The sequence below is a fragment of the Halichoerus grypus genome, chromosome 7, assembly GCF_964656455.1.
Source record: "Halichoerus grypus chromosome 7, mHalGry1.hap1.1, whole genome shotgun sequence".
NCBI lineage: Eukaryota > Metazoa > Chordata > Mammalia > Carnivora > Phocidae > Halichoerus > Halichoerus grypus.
Genome location: NC_135718.1, coordinates 142,281,927 through 142,299,021, shown reverse-complemented (window position 1 = coordinate 142,299,021; position 17,095 = coordinate 142,281,927). Strand labels below are relative to the sequence as shown.

At 38.0% G+C, this 17,095-nt stretch overlaps 1 protein-coding gene across 2 annotated transcripts in view; it reads right to left on the bottom strand.

Annotated features, from left to right (window-relative positions):
• SPATA17 (spermatogenesis associated 17) overlaps positions 1-17,095 on the bottom strand; it is a 204,380-nt gene that overhangs the window by 10,661 nt on the left and 176,624 nt on the right. Inside the window, exon 10 of one of the 2 annotated variants that reach the window (XM_078078369.1) lies at positions 7,032-8,374. The exons of the other annotated variant lie outside the window; for it this stretch is intronic. Coding sequence (XP_077934495.1) covers positions 8,238-8,374 — 137 coding nt within the window. The 3' untranslated portion in view covers positions 7,032-8,237. Of the gene's footprint in view, positions 1-7,031; positions 8,375-17,095 lie in introns of those variants that run through there. 2 annotated transcript variants of the gene reach the window in all.

The window sequence follows — 17,095 nt, the reverse complement described above, 5'->3', positions numbered from 1 at the left end:
AAAATTGAAAGGAAAAAGGTACAAAAAGCATACACCTAAAAGCCTATATTATTGCAAATAATAAAGGGCAGTTTCCTTATCTCAACAAATATAGGAAATAAGTCTTTTCTGTAAAGGGCTGGATAGTAAATATTTTAGGCTTTGTGGAAGATACAGTCTCTGTCATAAGTACTCATCTCTGCCATTGTCCTGCAAAAGCAGCTGTAGACAATATGTAACTGAAAAAGCTTGACTCATAAAATTCAATTTACAAAAACAGGCAGCTGGCCAGATTGGCAAGTAGCACATCTCAAACGAATGGGTACGAGTCACCCAGGGATCCTGTGAAAACACAGACTCTGTCCTGTAGGTGTACACCTGGGCCTGATTTTGCATCTCTAACAGGCTTCTGGGTGCACTACTGATACACATAGGTAAGGGTAACCCGGGAAACCTTTCCGAACGTCAGACCACTATATTTATTTCATTTGACTACTTAGGCAGAATGCTAAGTCCTTTTGGACTGCTATAACAAAAATACCATATACTGGGTGGTTTAAGCAACAAACATTTCTTTCTCATGGTTCTGGAGGCTGGGAAGTCGATGAACAATGCACTAGCAAATTCAGTGTCTGATGAAGGCCCTCATCCTGGTTCATAGACAGCTTGTCTTCTTGTTGTGTCCTCACGTGGCTGAAAGAATGAAGGAGCTCTCTGGGATCCCTTTTATCGGGGTATTAATCCCCCAAAGGCCCCACCTCCAAATACCATCACATTGGGGATTAAGTTTCGACATATGGATTTTGGGGGGAACACAGACATTCAGTCGGTAGCAGTGGCCAACTCCTCACAATCTTTCAACTAGCTCATATTAAGATACACTTACCATTTCTTACTCTATATATCTTTGATGATCCGTACTGATTTGAGTCCTGAACTTTAGTTTTAGTGAGTTTTAATGCTAATTTTACTTAGACTAAGAGCAATTCTTCCCTGGTTAGATTCTGTGTCATTCTCTCTCTCTCATTTTTGTAATAAATGAGCTCTTAACTTAATGGGATTGTTCTAGAATTACACAAACTGGCCATCACATCTCACTTTCCATGGTGATGTTTAATGATACACTCTCCCAGTCTACTCCAGGAGTAATGACTTCCTATCATGGCCTCCTACACCATCATTACTGTAAAGATGCCATTCTATAAAACCAATGAAGGAAGTACCAATCGGCTGGAACCAGATGGCAGGTAGTAGATGCTAATTGGCCTTGCCCAATGCTGAGTCAAATTTAGCTGCTCAACTAGGTACTGAATGCCTTGCTCTTTGAGTAGAAAATCTTTCTCTAAGGCCATGGCAGTGATGGCTTTCAAATTCATTTTGGCTTCCTGTGAGCAGAAGCCTACTTCTGCAGAGAGCCAAAATACCAGCTCAAAACATAATTATGCCCTAGCATTTTTCATCCCAAATAACCTCAGTACAATATTCTAAAATTAACCCACCTTCAACTTGAAACTTAACTGAGATGTGACATAAAAATGTTCTGTCTACTAGTAAACATCCTAGTCCTCTTTCACAGCCTAATCTGCTGAGTTTATTTTGGTGGTGGCTTATCTTCTGAGTTTAGGAGTATTATGACAACAAAAAAAAACATCTTAGTGAGTTCAGATCTAAACTCAAATTATCCAGAAAAATAAAGGAATACACTTTCTGTTTCTTTTCTAGGCAAGGAGACTCCATAAAACTTGATAACATTTTAGTTCTTCATGTTCTCAGTTAGCAAATTGTCCTTAAATTGAACCTAAATTCTTCTTGCTGCAAAATAAACCCATCTCCCTTTAAAAAAAATTTTTAAACAGCTGCTAAACACTATTTATCCAACAGCAATTAGCCTGAACTAATCTTCAAAATCTCTTGAGAGGAACTCGTTTTCCAGAGATTTGGGTGGGGATTCTAGGCAAGGTGGAAAGGCCAGAAGGAAGAGTGGCTTGAAGAACATTGTGTTTACCAGCTGAATGCAAAGATAAAGATAACTATTGCCTAACTGTAAGAAATATACAAAAATTGTCCTTGCTTTGTAGGCTGGTGCTTTTTAAACTGTTTGTTGAATTAGAATGGTCTTTAAAGCTTACTTACTTCTGTGCTGCTTAACTAGAAATTTAAATCAGTGTAGTATTTTAGAGCTAGGAATTATCTTTGTTCATCTTGCCTTTACCTTAGTTTTATAGGTAAGATAACTAGGCACAGACAGAGGTCAAATGATGGACAATGAAGGATTAACTAAGGATTGTCTATACTCTGCACATCTCAAATAAATTTTGGGGCCTTGCCAGACTCCTGAGAGGTAACCTATAAGTCCTTGGAATATCTTTCCCGATAAGCCTGTCTTTGTGTATCTGGGGGCTTTGGGCCATGACAGAATCCATGCTAACAATGTGGCTTATGGTGGAGCATTTGGCCCATGTACTACCAGGTTACCTCTGAAGAGGCGGAACACTAACTTCAGCCACATAGGGGGTCAGCCGTGTTTGTGAGATTAACCCCCAGGAAAGACCTTGGACTCCAAGACTCAGGTGAGCTTCTTGGTTGGTAATACTCCGTAAGCACTGTCACACATTGTTCCAGGGAAAAAGAAGTGCTGATTACACTAGGAGAGGACATCGAGAAGCTTACACCTGCTGTCTCTTGGACCCTGACCTATGTTCCTTTTCTGTGGCTAACTTTAATCTGCATCCTTTTGCTGTAATAATGGTAATCATTGAGTATAACAGTTTTGCTGAGTTCTGTGAGTCCTTCTAGCAAATCACTGAGCCCAAGGGTGGTTTTGGGCATCCCTGAATACAAGAGAATTTTCTAAGTTCATAGTTATTTGTGGCAGAATTCGAACAAACCAACTCTTCTCATTTTTACAACTCCGCAAGGTTAATTAGTTACTCATTAATGCATTAGTCCCTGTAGGCAACCAAGAAATACATAAAGGGAGTCTATCATGACCAGGAGCTAGAAAAGCAATAGTAATCATGATGAGCTTTCTTCCATACGGAGTTACCAAGTCTAGTGTGATCTTCATATTCTCAATGATTTTGATCCTAAAACACCAGTTTTAGTTAGTTGGTTCTTATAGAATTTGTATGTCTCTTCTTTGGTTTGCCATTGTGAATCTCTTAAAAAATCTATCATAGTCTCCTCTGTATTATAACAATTGTACTGGCTGATTTTAAGTGCTGTATATATGGGAAAATCTGCCATGCTTGTTTGCAACCACCTTTCTCCCTACAACCACTCACGGAAAACTTATACGCTCAATATACATTTATATGATAAATTAATCAATGTATGAATGAGTAACTGATGAATGGATGAATGTTTGTTAGCACAGAAAAGTGCCATCGAGTTCAAGTTATAATCAAATGGTCTCCAAAGTCTCTGTGGATGAAACACAGGGGATAAACTATTCAGTGAATAAAGTAAAGGTCTCCAAGGATTTAACAATGAAGATAGCAAAGACCTATCCATGCAAAACATTTTCATTAATGAAACATATTTTCGCATATTGTATTTTCCAAAATACAATAAATGTGACAGTTTTTTAAAACTATGATCTGTACCTTCCAAAGTGAACGTATCTGAAGTCCTCAGCTCCACTGAAGCTCTGTGTAAAACTATCTCAATCCATTGCCACCTTTGTAGGCAAAGAAAATTGAAGAGAGCAGAGTCTCATTTCTGAGACTCACGATCACTCCAGCAAATCAGTCAGGACAAGAACAATATCATACTGTCTGTCCTACTTTGTCTAGCACCAGAAGGGTTGGTTATATTTAGCCAGGAGAAGAAAGCTCAGAATGGTAAAGACACAGGCTCACTCAGGGACAATTTCAACAAGGAGATGGGGGAGAAGTATTTCTGTGTAAAGAGACAGGAATGTGAAGAGCTGGGTAGATTTGCCAACATGTTATAAATACAAAAGTTTTATCTATGGACCATAAAAATGTAAACATTCTCAAATGATTGGAGCTGATGATAGAGACAGAAATTCCCAAGCAGTCAGTCTAGTACAAGTATCAGGGAGAATTCCTTTACAGATAAAAGACACTATGCCAAGTACAGGGGTTGCATTCAAGGATGATATCAATTCATTGCCTCTCAGCTCTGTGAATATGAATCTGGGTCCTTCAAACATTTTCCCTTTGTCAACTGGCATGATGTTGGGAGCTGTCAGCAGAGGGCACTAGAGAGACATCAGGATGAAGGGCCTTCCCTCTTGGTTCTAGAGTGTTCAACGGGGCAGGCTGCATGCTGTGCTGCTTCTCCAGCGTGGCTTGGCTTCTCCAGCACCAGGCTCCTGTGACCCAGCTCCGGCAATGTAGCTTCTCCCGTGCATGACTTGCATTGCACGCAGCCAGGCGTAGCCCCCTCAGCTGGCCGCTTCCCCCAGGAGAACCCCCCTGAGCAGCTGCGTAGCCGAGTGTCTCCAGAGAGACATGTCCTGTGAAGAGCTTTTCCCAGCACCAGACAGGGTCGATTTCTAGCAAGCTCTGCGGGCGCAGCACCAAAGCGCTCTCTCTCCCAGTCAGCGAGCCAGAGTCATGCCCTCCACCGGTCCTAGCACACCGGATGCTCTATATCAGCACCAGGGCTGGTGACTGCTCCTTCTTTTGCTATTCCTATTTTTTTTGTTTTGTTTTGTTTTTAAGATTTTATTTATTTATTTGAGAGAGAGAGGAGGAGCTGAGGGAGAGGGACAAGCAGGGCTCGATCCCACAACCCAGAGATCATGACCTGAGCTAAAATCAAGAGTCAGATGGACACTCAACCGAACCACCCAGGCACCCCGCTACTCCTATATTCTTTCCGGTTCTCTATATTTCTTATTAGCCAATCCCTTGGCACTGCAACCTTATGTTAGAATTACTAGTTCTTTATATTAAACTTATCTTGTTCAAATTACCGTGTGGTTTTGTATCTTGATTGGGCCCTGGCTGGTATAGTCTGGTTTCTGTGAGTCATTACAAAGTAATTTATATCAGTGGGATTAGGGCTTGCATAATTGCTTTTTTTTCCCTATAAAACAAAGCTGCCATGTAATCTTAATTTATTTTCCCTTTCCAAACCTACTATTAAAAATGCTGTTCTCAATTATAGGTCCGACTTATTGACATATTACTACAGAGCTCTATCCCAAAAGCTCCTTCAGATCCATGGCTTTCTCGACACAGAACACCGAAGGCAGAATGACTTCACCGTACAAGCCTCTGTGGAGAGCATTATATCAGAGAGCAGATAGAGCTCTGGGAAAGTGATCTCATTTCCTCCTCCCTTCTTCTTTTAATCACTCTTATGTCACTAGACAAAGTCTAAAAGAACTTTCCATTGTCCTTTTCCATCTTCTAGCTCTGTGGGGATGCTGGGGCTTTTCTCAGCAACTATAGAGTAAAATAAAGGTGTCTAAATTCAACCTCTCCAAGGCTAAACATGACAGAGAGATGAAGACATTTGAAAAATCTTCAAATTTCCTTGACATCAGTAATTAAGATATGAAGAAGCAGGAATGGCAGAAGTAATACGGTCACATCCCCAAATGCTTCCTATTCGTGGGTTTACAAGACCTCCAACCTTAGAGACTTATAAAACAGGCTGAAATGTAGTTACAGGCCAAGAAGGGAGAAACAGACCTCTGGTTAATTTGAAATCTTAAATGGGTTTATACACTGTTAATTTACAAACTGCTACGTGAAAAGTTTATCTTGTTCAATCAGATATCCTTTTAACTATCTAAAGCCCTTCTTAGTGATCTATGAGGAGAAACAATGTCAGCTTTTGGACATATTCCATAATTTACTACTCTAAAGTATTCTTTTCACACGGTTATGTTATAATCATGCTATTTAAGAAATTGTAGAGTATGACATATTTAAATGTTTAAGACCCCAGAAATAAGTTGAAATTTAGGTATATTGCCACGTAAAGGCATGAGAATGAATTTGAAGTCAACTCAGGGAATCACAAGGCTGAAATCAGGTGGCGGCTGGCTTTTTCTTCTGGAGTCTCTGGGGGAAGAACCTACTTCTAAGATCATTCTTATTATTGGCAGGACTTTGTTCCTTGCCGTTGTAGAACTGGGGCCCTACTTTCCTTGCTGGCTCTAATCTTGGGCCCCTCTCAGTTCCTAGAGGCCACCCACATTCCTCGCCACATGATTCTCACCATTTTCAAACCAGTGATAGTGCATCAAATTCTTCTCATGTTTCAAATCTGATTTAGCTCTTTCTCAGCCAGAGAAAGCTCTGTTTTAAAAGGTTCATGTGATTAGGTCAGGCCCACCAGGAGAATCTCCCTACTGTACCATATAACATTACCAAAACCAGCCCATTCACACTCCTGGGAATTTTGCAAGGTGTGGAGACCAGGGGAGCAGTAAAGTTGGGGGGTTATCTTCAAATTATGCTCACCCAACACATCTAAGACGGAAAAGAATTAGACAAAGTTAATGATTTAGAGTTGTCCCTGTATGAACTGAAGTTCAAAAAAATTGGTGGAGAGATGCAATTGAATTAAAAATAAATAAGGGCCTAGATGTAGTAGATTAGGATTGTTAACAAAATGCTGGAATAATAGAACCAGAGGGCACATCCTGGAACAGAAAAGAAGCAAAGTAAGTATGGAACACATTTATAAAAGGGAAAGAAAAATTGAAAATTCATTAAAGCAAAAGGTAATACTTGGAAACAATAGGTTCAATTAAATAAAATATTTGAGTTCCTACTATATGTCAGAAGTAGAAATCAACAGAAGATAAAGTAACAATAATAGTTAACATGTACTGAGTACTTAATATGTGCTAGAGCTAGAGTAAATCTGAGTGACTTACACATTTCTTCATTCAGTATTCAAAACATACTTACAGACTATTATCATTCTTATTTTGTATTTGTGGAAAGTGAAGTAGAGAGAGATTAACTTGCCCAACATCACCTTATAAGTGGCCGAATCAAGAGTGAACCCAGGAACTTAGTCTCTAGTGCCTAGTATATTATTATGTTTCCTGTAAGGAAGGGAATGAGGGAAGCAGGAAGGGAATGAGGGAAGCAGGACGGGAGAATTGCAAGAAGGAAGCTGGAGAAAGAGAGATCTAAGGGCAAAAGCAAAGCCTACCTGTTTCCTATCTTTCATAGCAAGAGTGTTAGTGAGTTGATGACCAAGTGTCCTCTCCTCTTGGTAGTTCTTGGATGGGCACCATAAGCTTTTGCCTCTGTGCCTCCATGTTCTAACTAACCTATTCTATGACTGACCTTCCTTCAGCCACATTAGTACCTTAAACCTTATTCATTACAGAGCAGACTTTCTGGACTAGGAATCACCCACGTCCCCTGTATTCATTCACTCATTCATTTATTTATTCAACAAATATTTATGAGTGCCTCTTACATGTCAGATATTGTTAGAGGTGCTGAGATTCAATTAGTGACAATACAGACAAATCCAAGTCTTTAGAAAACACACATTCTGGTGGTGGTGGGGGGGGAATGATGGGGGGAGGGAGATATTCAGGTGAACAAATGCACATCAGGTAGTAACAAGGACTATGAAGAAAATAAAGCAAGGCTGAAGTAATAGTGATTGGAGGGGTAGAGATGTTAGATTTAGTGGTCAGGGAAGGTCTCTCTGATAAAATAGTATTTAAAGTGTGACTTGAATGACCAAGATGGAGCCAGCCTGTAGCTTTGTATATTTCTGTTCTGCTCTGTGTTGGTTTTACTGTTTTACATATAGGGACAATGTATTGCCTTTCTAATTCTTGTATGGAGCACCTCACAAACTCGTAACACTAAATTAATCATTAATTTTTTTAAATGAATTTGGATGGCAGAATATCAGTAAACTTAAGGGAAGTTAGGAATCTGAGTGGTACCCCAGCATTCTCTGTCCAAATAAAAATTGCTCCTGAGACCTAATATGTTATATATTATTTTTGTTGGATTTATTTGCAGTCAGTTTTAGATGTCTGAGGATAAATGCAAGTCATAGGCAAGCAATGGTTATCTGGCCAGCCACTGTAAAATATATTCTTGGTTCAGTTTTATTATTCAAAGAGTATGGGATATAAATACGTTGCTTATTTTCAGAATGAACTCACTGCTTCAGTTCTTCCACATTGTTGCCTTTAATTAGATTTTCTAATCAATCATCTCTGGGTATTGTTCCATGTCCAGAAGTCCATATTAATAAAACGTCTGCTTACTTATAACAATTTGGTGAAAAGTTTAATTCCAGGATGTTAATCCATCTGGCCTTGCCAACTGCCGAACTACAGAAGGATAAGTTGGTGGTAGAGGGAACACCATCTGTTTCTGAGAATTTAGTTGATCTCTGCATGATGAGCAGGAAGTCAATTGCAAGACTGAAGAGCCAAGATGGAGAAGAGAAAAGTGAAGAGTTTATTGGGCCTTTGTTTCATTCATGAGTACAATTTTCACAAGATGGATCAACATTAAAACCAATGAGCACAAGGTTTACATTATTCAGCTACTCACTTGGCAGAAATCATGTCCACATATTTGTCTTTTTTTCTTTCTCTTTGGTAGCAACCAATTGTTAAAAGGAACTATATTTGTTCTGCCTAAACATGTATTTCTTCAAATGAAGTAACCTGTTTATCTATTAGTGTTGAATAAAGAAGGCAACATATAATGTAACTTGAGTCAAATGTCTAGGCTAATTAGCTCAGTTGACCATGGTATTTTATCGATGATCCCTAAATCCTAAATTCTACTTTTATATAGTCAAGTTAGTGTTACACAGGAACATTCCATACCCAGAACTCCATCTTTATTCCTAGCTAAGTAGCTGAAAGATGCCATCAAGAGATACAGATGATGCAATCCATCACATTTATTCAAAAAAGGTCCTAAGTTCATGTCCTAGTGATGGTGACGTGGTTGAATTGTGACCAGGAAGAGCAGCACGTTACAAAAATCAGTGAGAATGGTTTGGTTTTTGGATAAAACTAAGAGCAACTGAAGGAGTCAGTGATAAGGAAAACCAGTTCAACTGAACATTTTCTCTCTAACCATTTGACATGATCTTCCTAGACAGCATTAGAAGCTCAGGACCACGGCTTCTCTGAACTCTCTTTTCCACAAGCTTCCGTGACAGTTACAAAGATTTCTACTCTTAACCCACTTTTTTTCTTTTATTTTCTTTTCTTTTCATTCTCTTCTCCTATGCTTCTCCTGGCTTTCTGTTCACTTTTAACCACTTTACTGAACTAATCCCCTGTCATTGATTCAGAAATAACTTATATCCTGATTGATGCCTCAATTTATATTTTTGGTTCTGACTTCTCACCAGAACCACAACCTCACAATTTCATTTTCACTTAAATATCATACAGTCACTTCAAAGTAAATATATCTCAGACTGAATCATCTTCCCTCCTAAACCAGGCCCTTTTCTAAGATTTACATGGTGTCAACATTCTCTAAGTCAACAGGACTCTTCATCAGGGGCTCTTACCCATTTCACCAAGGCCTTCTTTTATCCATCCAACCATTCATTTAAGTAATAGCTCTTCCATTCTTTTAAGCAGAGGCATTTGGGCCATCATTCTAAGTAAACAAACTGTTATTACACTGAATTCCAGCCACAAGCAGAGATATTTGATGTATATCTAGTCTGTGCCACCAGCTCATACAGGATATATAGGACAAGTGGGGAGGTATTAAGTGTTCTGTTACTGTTTGAAGGCAATTTGTTAAAAAAGTAATCAAACCTAACGAGTATAATTCTTATCTCAGATAGTCACTATATTTGTATGCCCAACTTCTTCACAAAAATTTGCACCTAGAGAAAGAGCCACAAAATTGTATTAATGATTATTCATCCACAAATTTCGATGGTTTCCTGGTGCTGACAGATGGAGAAATATGTACTCTAGGTGGCCTCTCTGAAGTTTGGCAGTAGATATGCATGATCTCATGCAACAAAGATAGAACATTCTCCAGTTCTCTTGGCAGAAGATGATGGGGAGTGTAAAAGGAGATTAAGTTTCTAAGCAATATTTTCTTCTAAAAATCTTCTATAAGTATTTTATAAAGAAGTAGCACTCCTAAATGAAACCTGCCAGGAACTTAAGGTACACATTGCTATCAAAGAAGGGTATTCTAGATTCTAGGTGTTTGACACAGCTTTGAAATCTATGAACTTGAATAACAATGGATAAAAGCTAATTAATCATTTCTTAAACTAAGCCAAACCAAAGTTCTGACATAATGTTTACAGATATCACTCAGTCATTCACTTTTACTGTCTTGTTCTTTTAGTAACTTAACACAGAATCTTGCCAAATATGGGTATTTTGACCCCAATGATCTGCTCAGAAACAGTTCTTTTTAATGGAAGCTGCACTATCAAGGGCACAGTTGACATCCTATATAATTCCCTAATTCAATTTGAAGTAGAGGAAGCACTGACATCAACCTTGGACCAGTACCCAAACTACAGCATGTCCAAATTATTAAAGAGCTTTAATCCATTTCCCATTTCCACCTTCACTGAACTTTATCATATTGAAACCAAAATACCAAGGATAGTAAATAGGTTCCAACTTACATTCCAATTCAAATGGAAGAGTGGCTTCCTGGAGAGCTATATGGAAAAGGATCTTGGGCTCAGGTCAGTAGAAATGAGGATTGTGATTAGCATTGTCTGCCATGGAGAGGTAGTAGTAGAAACAACTAGAGGACAAGGTTCTGGAACTTAAGGGTGTTTAACACAGAGAAAAGAAATCTTAGGTGAGCCATGGTATTTTCCTTAAATGCCTGAAGGACAGCTACATGAAAAACAGAATCAACTTTTTCTAATGTACAAAATTAGTATCAGTAAGTGAAATCACAAACTCCACGTAACAAAGAACTTCTAAATAATTAGAAAAGTGGAACCTATGCTCTTGAGAGGGAGAGCCATACCCAAGATGAGAAGTGCTCAAGCAGAGGTATGGATAGTATGGAGGGGATCCCGGCAAGTGTGGGGAATTGGAATAAATGATTTCTTAGGGATCTTACCATATGCCATCAAGCCTCAAATAATGAAAAACATTATCTTTCAGAGGAGGGCTACTTGTATTGAGATAAAAACAAACAAAGGAAAACGTCCAACTATTTCAGACCAAATGTTTAGTACTTCCACTGAATTTCATCCCAAAATGAAGCAGTGTCTATACCTTGCACAGTGCTTCAAAAGTTATTTTGTATTTGACATTAAAAAAATGCCCTTGAAATTGGACATCATCTTTTAAAACCTCAGCATTCAGGATTCTAATGTGTGAGTGTGGATATACCTGAACTCACAGTCCTTGCCAGAATGCAACTTATCAAAGGCATTTGTGCCATATATTGGACACCAATTGGTTGCCCGGGAAGGTTAGGTATAGAATTCGTTATTGTCCCGTCAGCAATCAGCATCTTGGTCACAGAGCGAAGGAGATGGTATGAAAATCACACAAGACAGAGATGAAAGCTGTGTAGTCAGAAGAAAAAAGCCTTCTTGATTATGCTGTGGACTTTCTGAAGTCTTTAATTCTCCCTCTAGCCCATCTTCAAACTGGCATGTGGGACGTACGGTAGATGGATGGTGATGCTCATCAGGAGAAGCACACACATATATCTTGTGGGTTGATTTTTTTATTTGCCAGCTCAAGAGGAGCAGGGAGATTTATTTGGAAGGATGGTAATGAAGGTGGGGAGGCACTAGTTAGACTGCAGTTTCTGTTCCCAATATGTTATTCTCACTTTTTTTCTCTTCCTGATGCTGGGTTGCTCTCTTTATTTCCACTTATTTTTCTTTAAAGGGGGGATATTTTGGTATAATAAGCCAGTGGCATGAGAGAGGAGGGTGGTAAAGATGCGGGAATACAGAATGTTTGTGTTGTCATTTTTGCTGAGATATTTCAAATGTTTTAATTACATTCTACATCTTTATTCCACACACATTTACTTACACACAATTACATACTATTTGAAATAATTGTTTTCTTTATCCCCAAATGAGATTTCATGTTCCCTTTCTTGCTATCTTTCTTTTACTCTGCTTTACAAGAATGAAAAAATTCACTATAATAAAAAAAAAATCACTTTCTTCCTCCATAACAATAGCACAAGGAAATGGGCTGACTTTGCTGGACCTTATACAGGGGAAGAAATCACCATCACCACCCTGATCTGAGCCAAAGAATGGAAATATTCACTAAAAGGAGGGAGTAAATTGATATACTCTTGATTTCCAGAACGCTGTTTCCTGCCAAGCAGTAAAGACATGGCCTTTGGAGGCCTGTTAACAACTCTCATTGGCACATCATTCTAATGCAACAACGAATCACCTGAGTTGAAGAGTCATACCAGACCTGAGTCCAATCCCAATTTTGCTCTTTACAGGACCAGTTTAGTTACTTACCCTGTCTTAGTTTTTTCATCTGAATATGGGTTATGATAAATCCTAACTTCACATGGCTTTGGAAATATTAATCAGAATAATTACGAACCACACCATGCAAACAGTGTTTAATTATTGAATTTACTGATTTTCAAAGTAAATATTGGGTACAAGTCCAGATGGATAAGTACATCCAAATGCTTTCTAAATTCCTAAAATCATTTGTAGATGGTCAAAATTTAGTAGAGCAAATTCTTGATTATATAGGTGGTTGTTACTCACTTTCTGATTTACCCTTAAGGTTTATATCTGTCTGCCAAGGTTTGTCTTTTATTTTCCCTATTTCTGCAATAGAATATTATAATAAAAAATATAGGATCAAGGATTTTGGAATATAAAATGTTCTTATTTGTTACTCATGTTTGTAAAATTCGACTTATAAAAGCTAAAATAAAAATTTAATTGTCTATGGGTTTTTTCATTATGAAATTACCCTTACCATTTTGTGTATGTATGAAATCTAAGAGTCTTAATATTGTGGTACAAGAAGTTTCATGTCAAGAAACAGGTATGTACCAGGGGCACCTGGGTGGATCAGTGAGCTAAGCATCTGCCTTTGGCTCAGGTCATGATCCCAGGATCCTGGGATGGAGCCCTGCACTGGGCTCCCTGCTCTGCTGGGAGCCTGCTTCTCCCTCTCCCTCTCCAGTCGCTCCCCCTGCTTGTACCCACTCTCTCTCTCTCTCCCTCTCTGTCAAATAAATAAATAAATAAATAAATAAAATCTTAAAAAAAAAAAAGAAATAGGTATGTACCAAATTTTCTTTTTGGGGCAGATTGAAATTGTGAATGCATGTATCTCTGAAAAATAATGTTATATTATTTATCATGGTTAAGTGTCCAGGGCAGTCCAGAAAAACCTATCCAAATCATATCCTACTTTTTCTAGAAGAGGCATAAAATTTTAGAAATAAATTACCACATATCATAGTATTTCTATGGGAAAACATGAGTTTGGAGACTCAGTGTGGGGAAACAGAAATTGATCATCCAGCTGCCTCACTCCCATTTTCATTCTAAACAGGGGGCGGTGGCTACGATGGCCTTTAGTGGGGCTATAGCAAGAGGAGATTTAAGATAGGAAGGCAGTTAGTGAGAGAGGAGGAAGACAGGGATGACAAGAAAATATAGGTGTGGAAAGCTGGGGCTGTATGTCTTTGTTTCAAGCTGTCACCCCTTTTTCTTTTCAGGTATCCCGAGGGTACTCTGGCAATAAAAATAACAATGATCATTTGTTGAGAGCCTGCTGAATTAGAGGCACAGTCTTCAGTGTTGTTAACATGCAGTCAATCCTCTTAATAACCCTGAGAGGAAAGTATTATTATTCTGATTCTTATAGATGAGAAAATTGAGGCTTAGGGAGGTTAAGAAATGTTGCCAGGACCATGCACATAGTAAGTGACAGAACCACCTGAATTAGCCACTTCAGTTGCCAAAACTACTAACCAAGGGCAAAGTCCAGCCCCGGTTGTGCTTTGCATGGTTTTCACAACATTTTTGTATTTGCCTTCTCTTAAGTAAAACCAGCTGGACTTGAGGAGTGGCTGTCATCCTCAGAGAGAATGGGTGCCCTCCAGGGTTTTGGTTTTTGTTTGCCCTACATCCCCTTATGCCCTTACAGAACTATAAATGCAGTCAAACATACATACAGGAAGGTGCACAACCCATAAAAAATACAGTCTTTTGAATGCTCACAAATAAAACAAGTGCATCTATAACCTAAAACAAGAAGTAGAACATTCCCAGCACCTACACTCACAAAAGGCCCCTTGAGTTCCCTTCCGTCACTATGGCCTCATCCCCACCAGAGATTATATCTATTTTTTCCACTTTAAATGAATGCATTAATATATCTGAATGTATGTTGTGCGTCTGATGGCTTTTACTCAACATTAATATTTATGAGGCTCTTCTATGTTATTGAGAGGAGGAGGAGTTAATTTTCGTTGTTGTATTCTATATAACACAAATTGATTATACCACAATTTATTATCATTTCTACTATTGGTGGCAATTTGGGTTGTTGCCAATTTTTGGTGGCATTATAGATGGTGCTTCCATTAACATTCTTGTATCTTTCTTTTAATGAGCATATACACACATCTCTTAGACATATACACAGGAGAGGAATAACTGGGTCACAGGATATATACATGTTAAGTTTTTGTGTCTATAGCCAAAAAGTTTTTCCAACATATTGTAACAATTTATATTTCTACCAACTTACTGGATGAGAGTTACAGGAGTGCCGTATCTTGTTGCCATTCTTTTAAAATTTTACCTATTATAATGAGTATGTACAAGTATCTCAATGTATCTTTTAAAACAGTTTCATTGGGCTATAATTAACATATCATAAAATTCAACCATTTAAAATGTACAATTTGATGGTTTAGGTATATTTACAGAGCTGTTCAACCATCACCATAATCTAACTTTAGAACATTCCATCACTCCAAAAAGAAACTCACAAACATTAGCAGTTGCTCTCTATCCCCACAAGACAACCACTAATCTACTTTCTGTCTCTATATGTTTGCCCATTCTGGACCTTTCATATAACTAGAACCACACAATATGTGGTCTTTTGTGACTGGCTTATTTCACCTAAGCATAATGTTTTTGAGGTTTATCCATGTTGTGGTATATATCAGTACATTATTCCATTTCATTGCCAATAATATTCCATTGTATGGATGTACCACATTTTGTTTATCCACTCATCAGCAGATGGGAATTTGGGTTGTTTCTGCTTTAGGGCTATGAAAAAGAGGGCTATGAATATTTTGTACATTTTTGTTGGTGAACATATGTACACATTTTTTTTAGATATATATCTGGGAGAGGAAGGGCTAGGTCACAGAATATGCATATGTAAGATTCTAATGGCTATATACAAACAGTTTAATAAAGATATCCTATAAACTTATATTCCTACCAATTTACTGGATGAGAGTTACAGTTACTTGACATTTTGGTATTGCCATTTTTTAAAAGATAAAAGCCCTTGTTTTAAAGAGTAGTTTTAGGTTCACAGCAAAATTGAGAGGAAGGTACATAAATTTCCCCTACACCCCTTGCCCTTACACAGGCACCGCCCCCCATTACCAGCATCCCCCACGAGTGTGGCACATTTGTTATAATTGATGAACCTACATTGACACATCATAATCACCCAAAGTCCTTACTACTATATGTCTTAACTCTTGTAATCCTCCAAGAAATTGTTCTTAACTATTCCCATCGCACTTTAATCCAATTTTCTCACATTTTAGGCATGTAGTAAATTAAAAAGTATATCTTATACTAAATAACCATTCTTCATTTTTAGTTACTCCTCAGATTCGTCATGTCAACTGAATGTAACTCGCTGAGGGTAGCAATTTCATTTTCTGTATACCAAAAAATTTCTGTACTCACATGACTTGTAATAAAGTAACACTCAAAAATAAAAGGTTCCATATTGAATCCTTGTTGAGCAGAGAATCCAGGTTTCAAAAGAATGAGTAAACTATTTAGGCTCTAAAAATCACAAAATGATCTTGTATGTGTTCTCTTCTCCCAGTCAGTGATGTTATTAGTTTATAATAGTAAGTATGAGTGAAGGACTACATTTTTTAAGAACTATATTTTTACTTATCTTTCATTCAATTGGATTATTTTCACATTGAGAGGTGTGAAAATTAATTTCTGTTAGGTAGTTATAGTTTGGAATTAAATATAAACGCCTTAAAATATATTAAGTAGCACAGACTACTTTCGAGCTGAAAAATAAGTTAACTACGGAACAAAGCAAGCCTACCAAATAATCATTATTAGATTTCATTATAGGATCTTGGGCTTCACTTACAGATTGTAGGGTCTTACAATCTCCCTGTGAGGCAGCAAATTAACTTCTCAAGTTAACATTAAACACACACTGTATGTTTCCTTCTATTTGCTTCAGTGATTTCTTCCAACCAGTATGCATAGTTTCCTCATTTCTTAATATCAGGATTCCTTAATGTACAGACACGTAGCAAGGACTGCTTAATGCCACAGTGTGCTGATGAGCTGCATTTCACAATCATAAATACGAGTCTGAGAACTATAAACTCAATGTACTGGTAAGTGACTGTATCTGCTAGTACCAGAAGCAAGGTGATTTCCTCCTCAATGAGTTGAAGTGTTTAGACATGAAAGAGTACTTAGCAATACCCTACTACGCCCTGTGAGGGAGCCTGCTGGGGACACTGAGCTCCAAAAGGAGTAAGCCAAGCATAAGCCCCAGACCAAGCTGGGATTTCATTCTATTCTCACAGGAAAATGTTTTGAATTATAAAATGGGAGGACAGATAAGTGTTTTGGCATTGTGTGCTTTGTGTAGGATACAACAAATAATCAGTTACATTTTCAGTCCAAATTAATGCCATTTCTCTCATTTAGAATCTTTCATTGGCAGTGGTACATGAAAGAAGAGTTCACTTACTGTAGAAGAGTTAGGAAGTTTATCATCAAAGATGTAACACAAAAGATGGGATGAGTTGTGGTTTTAGATAAGCTTAAAGACAGATGCTAACTAGAATTTAATTCATGGAACACAGACCAACCCAAACTATGTTCACTCACTCACTCACTCACTCATTTTTCAACA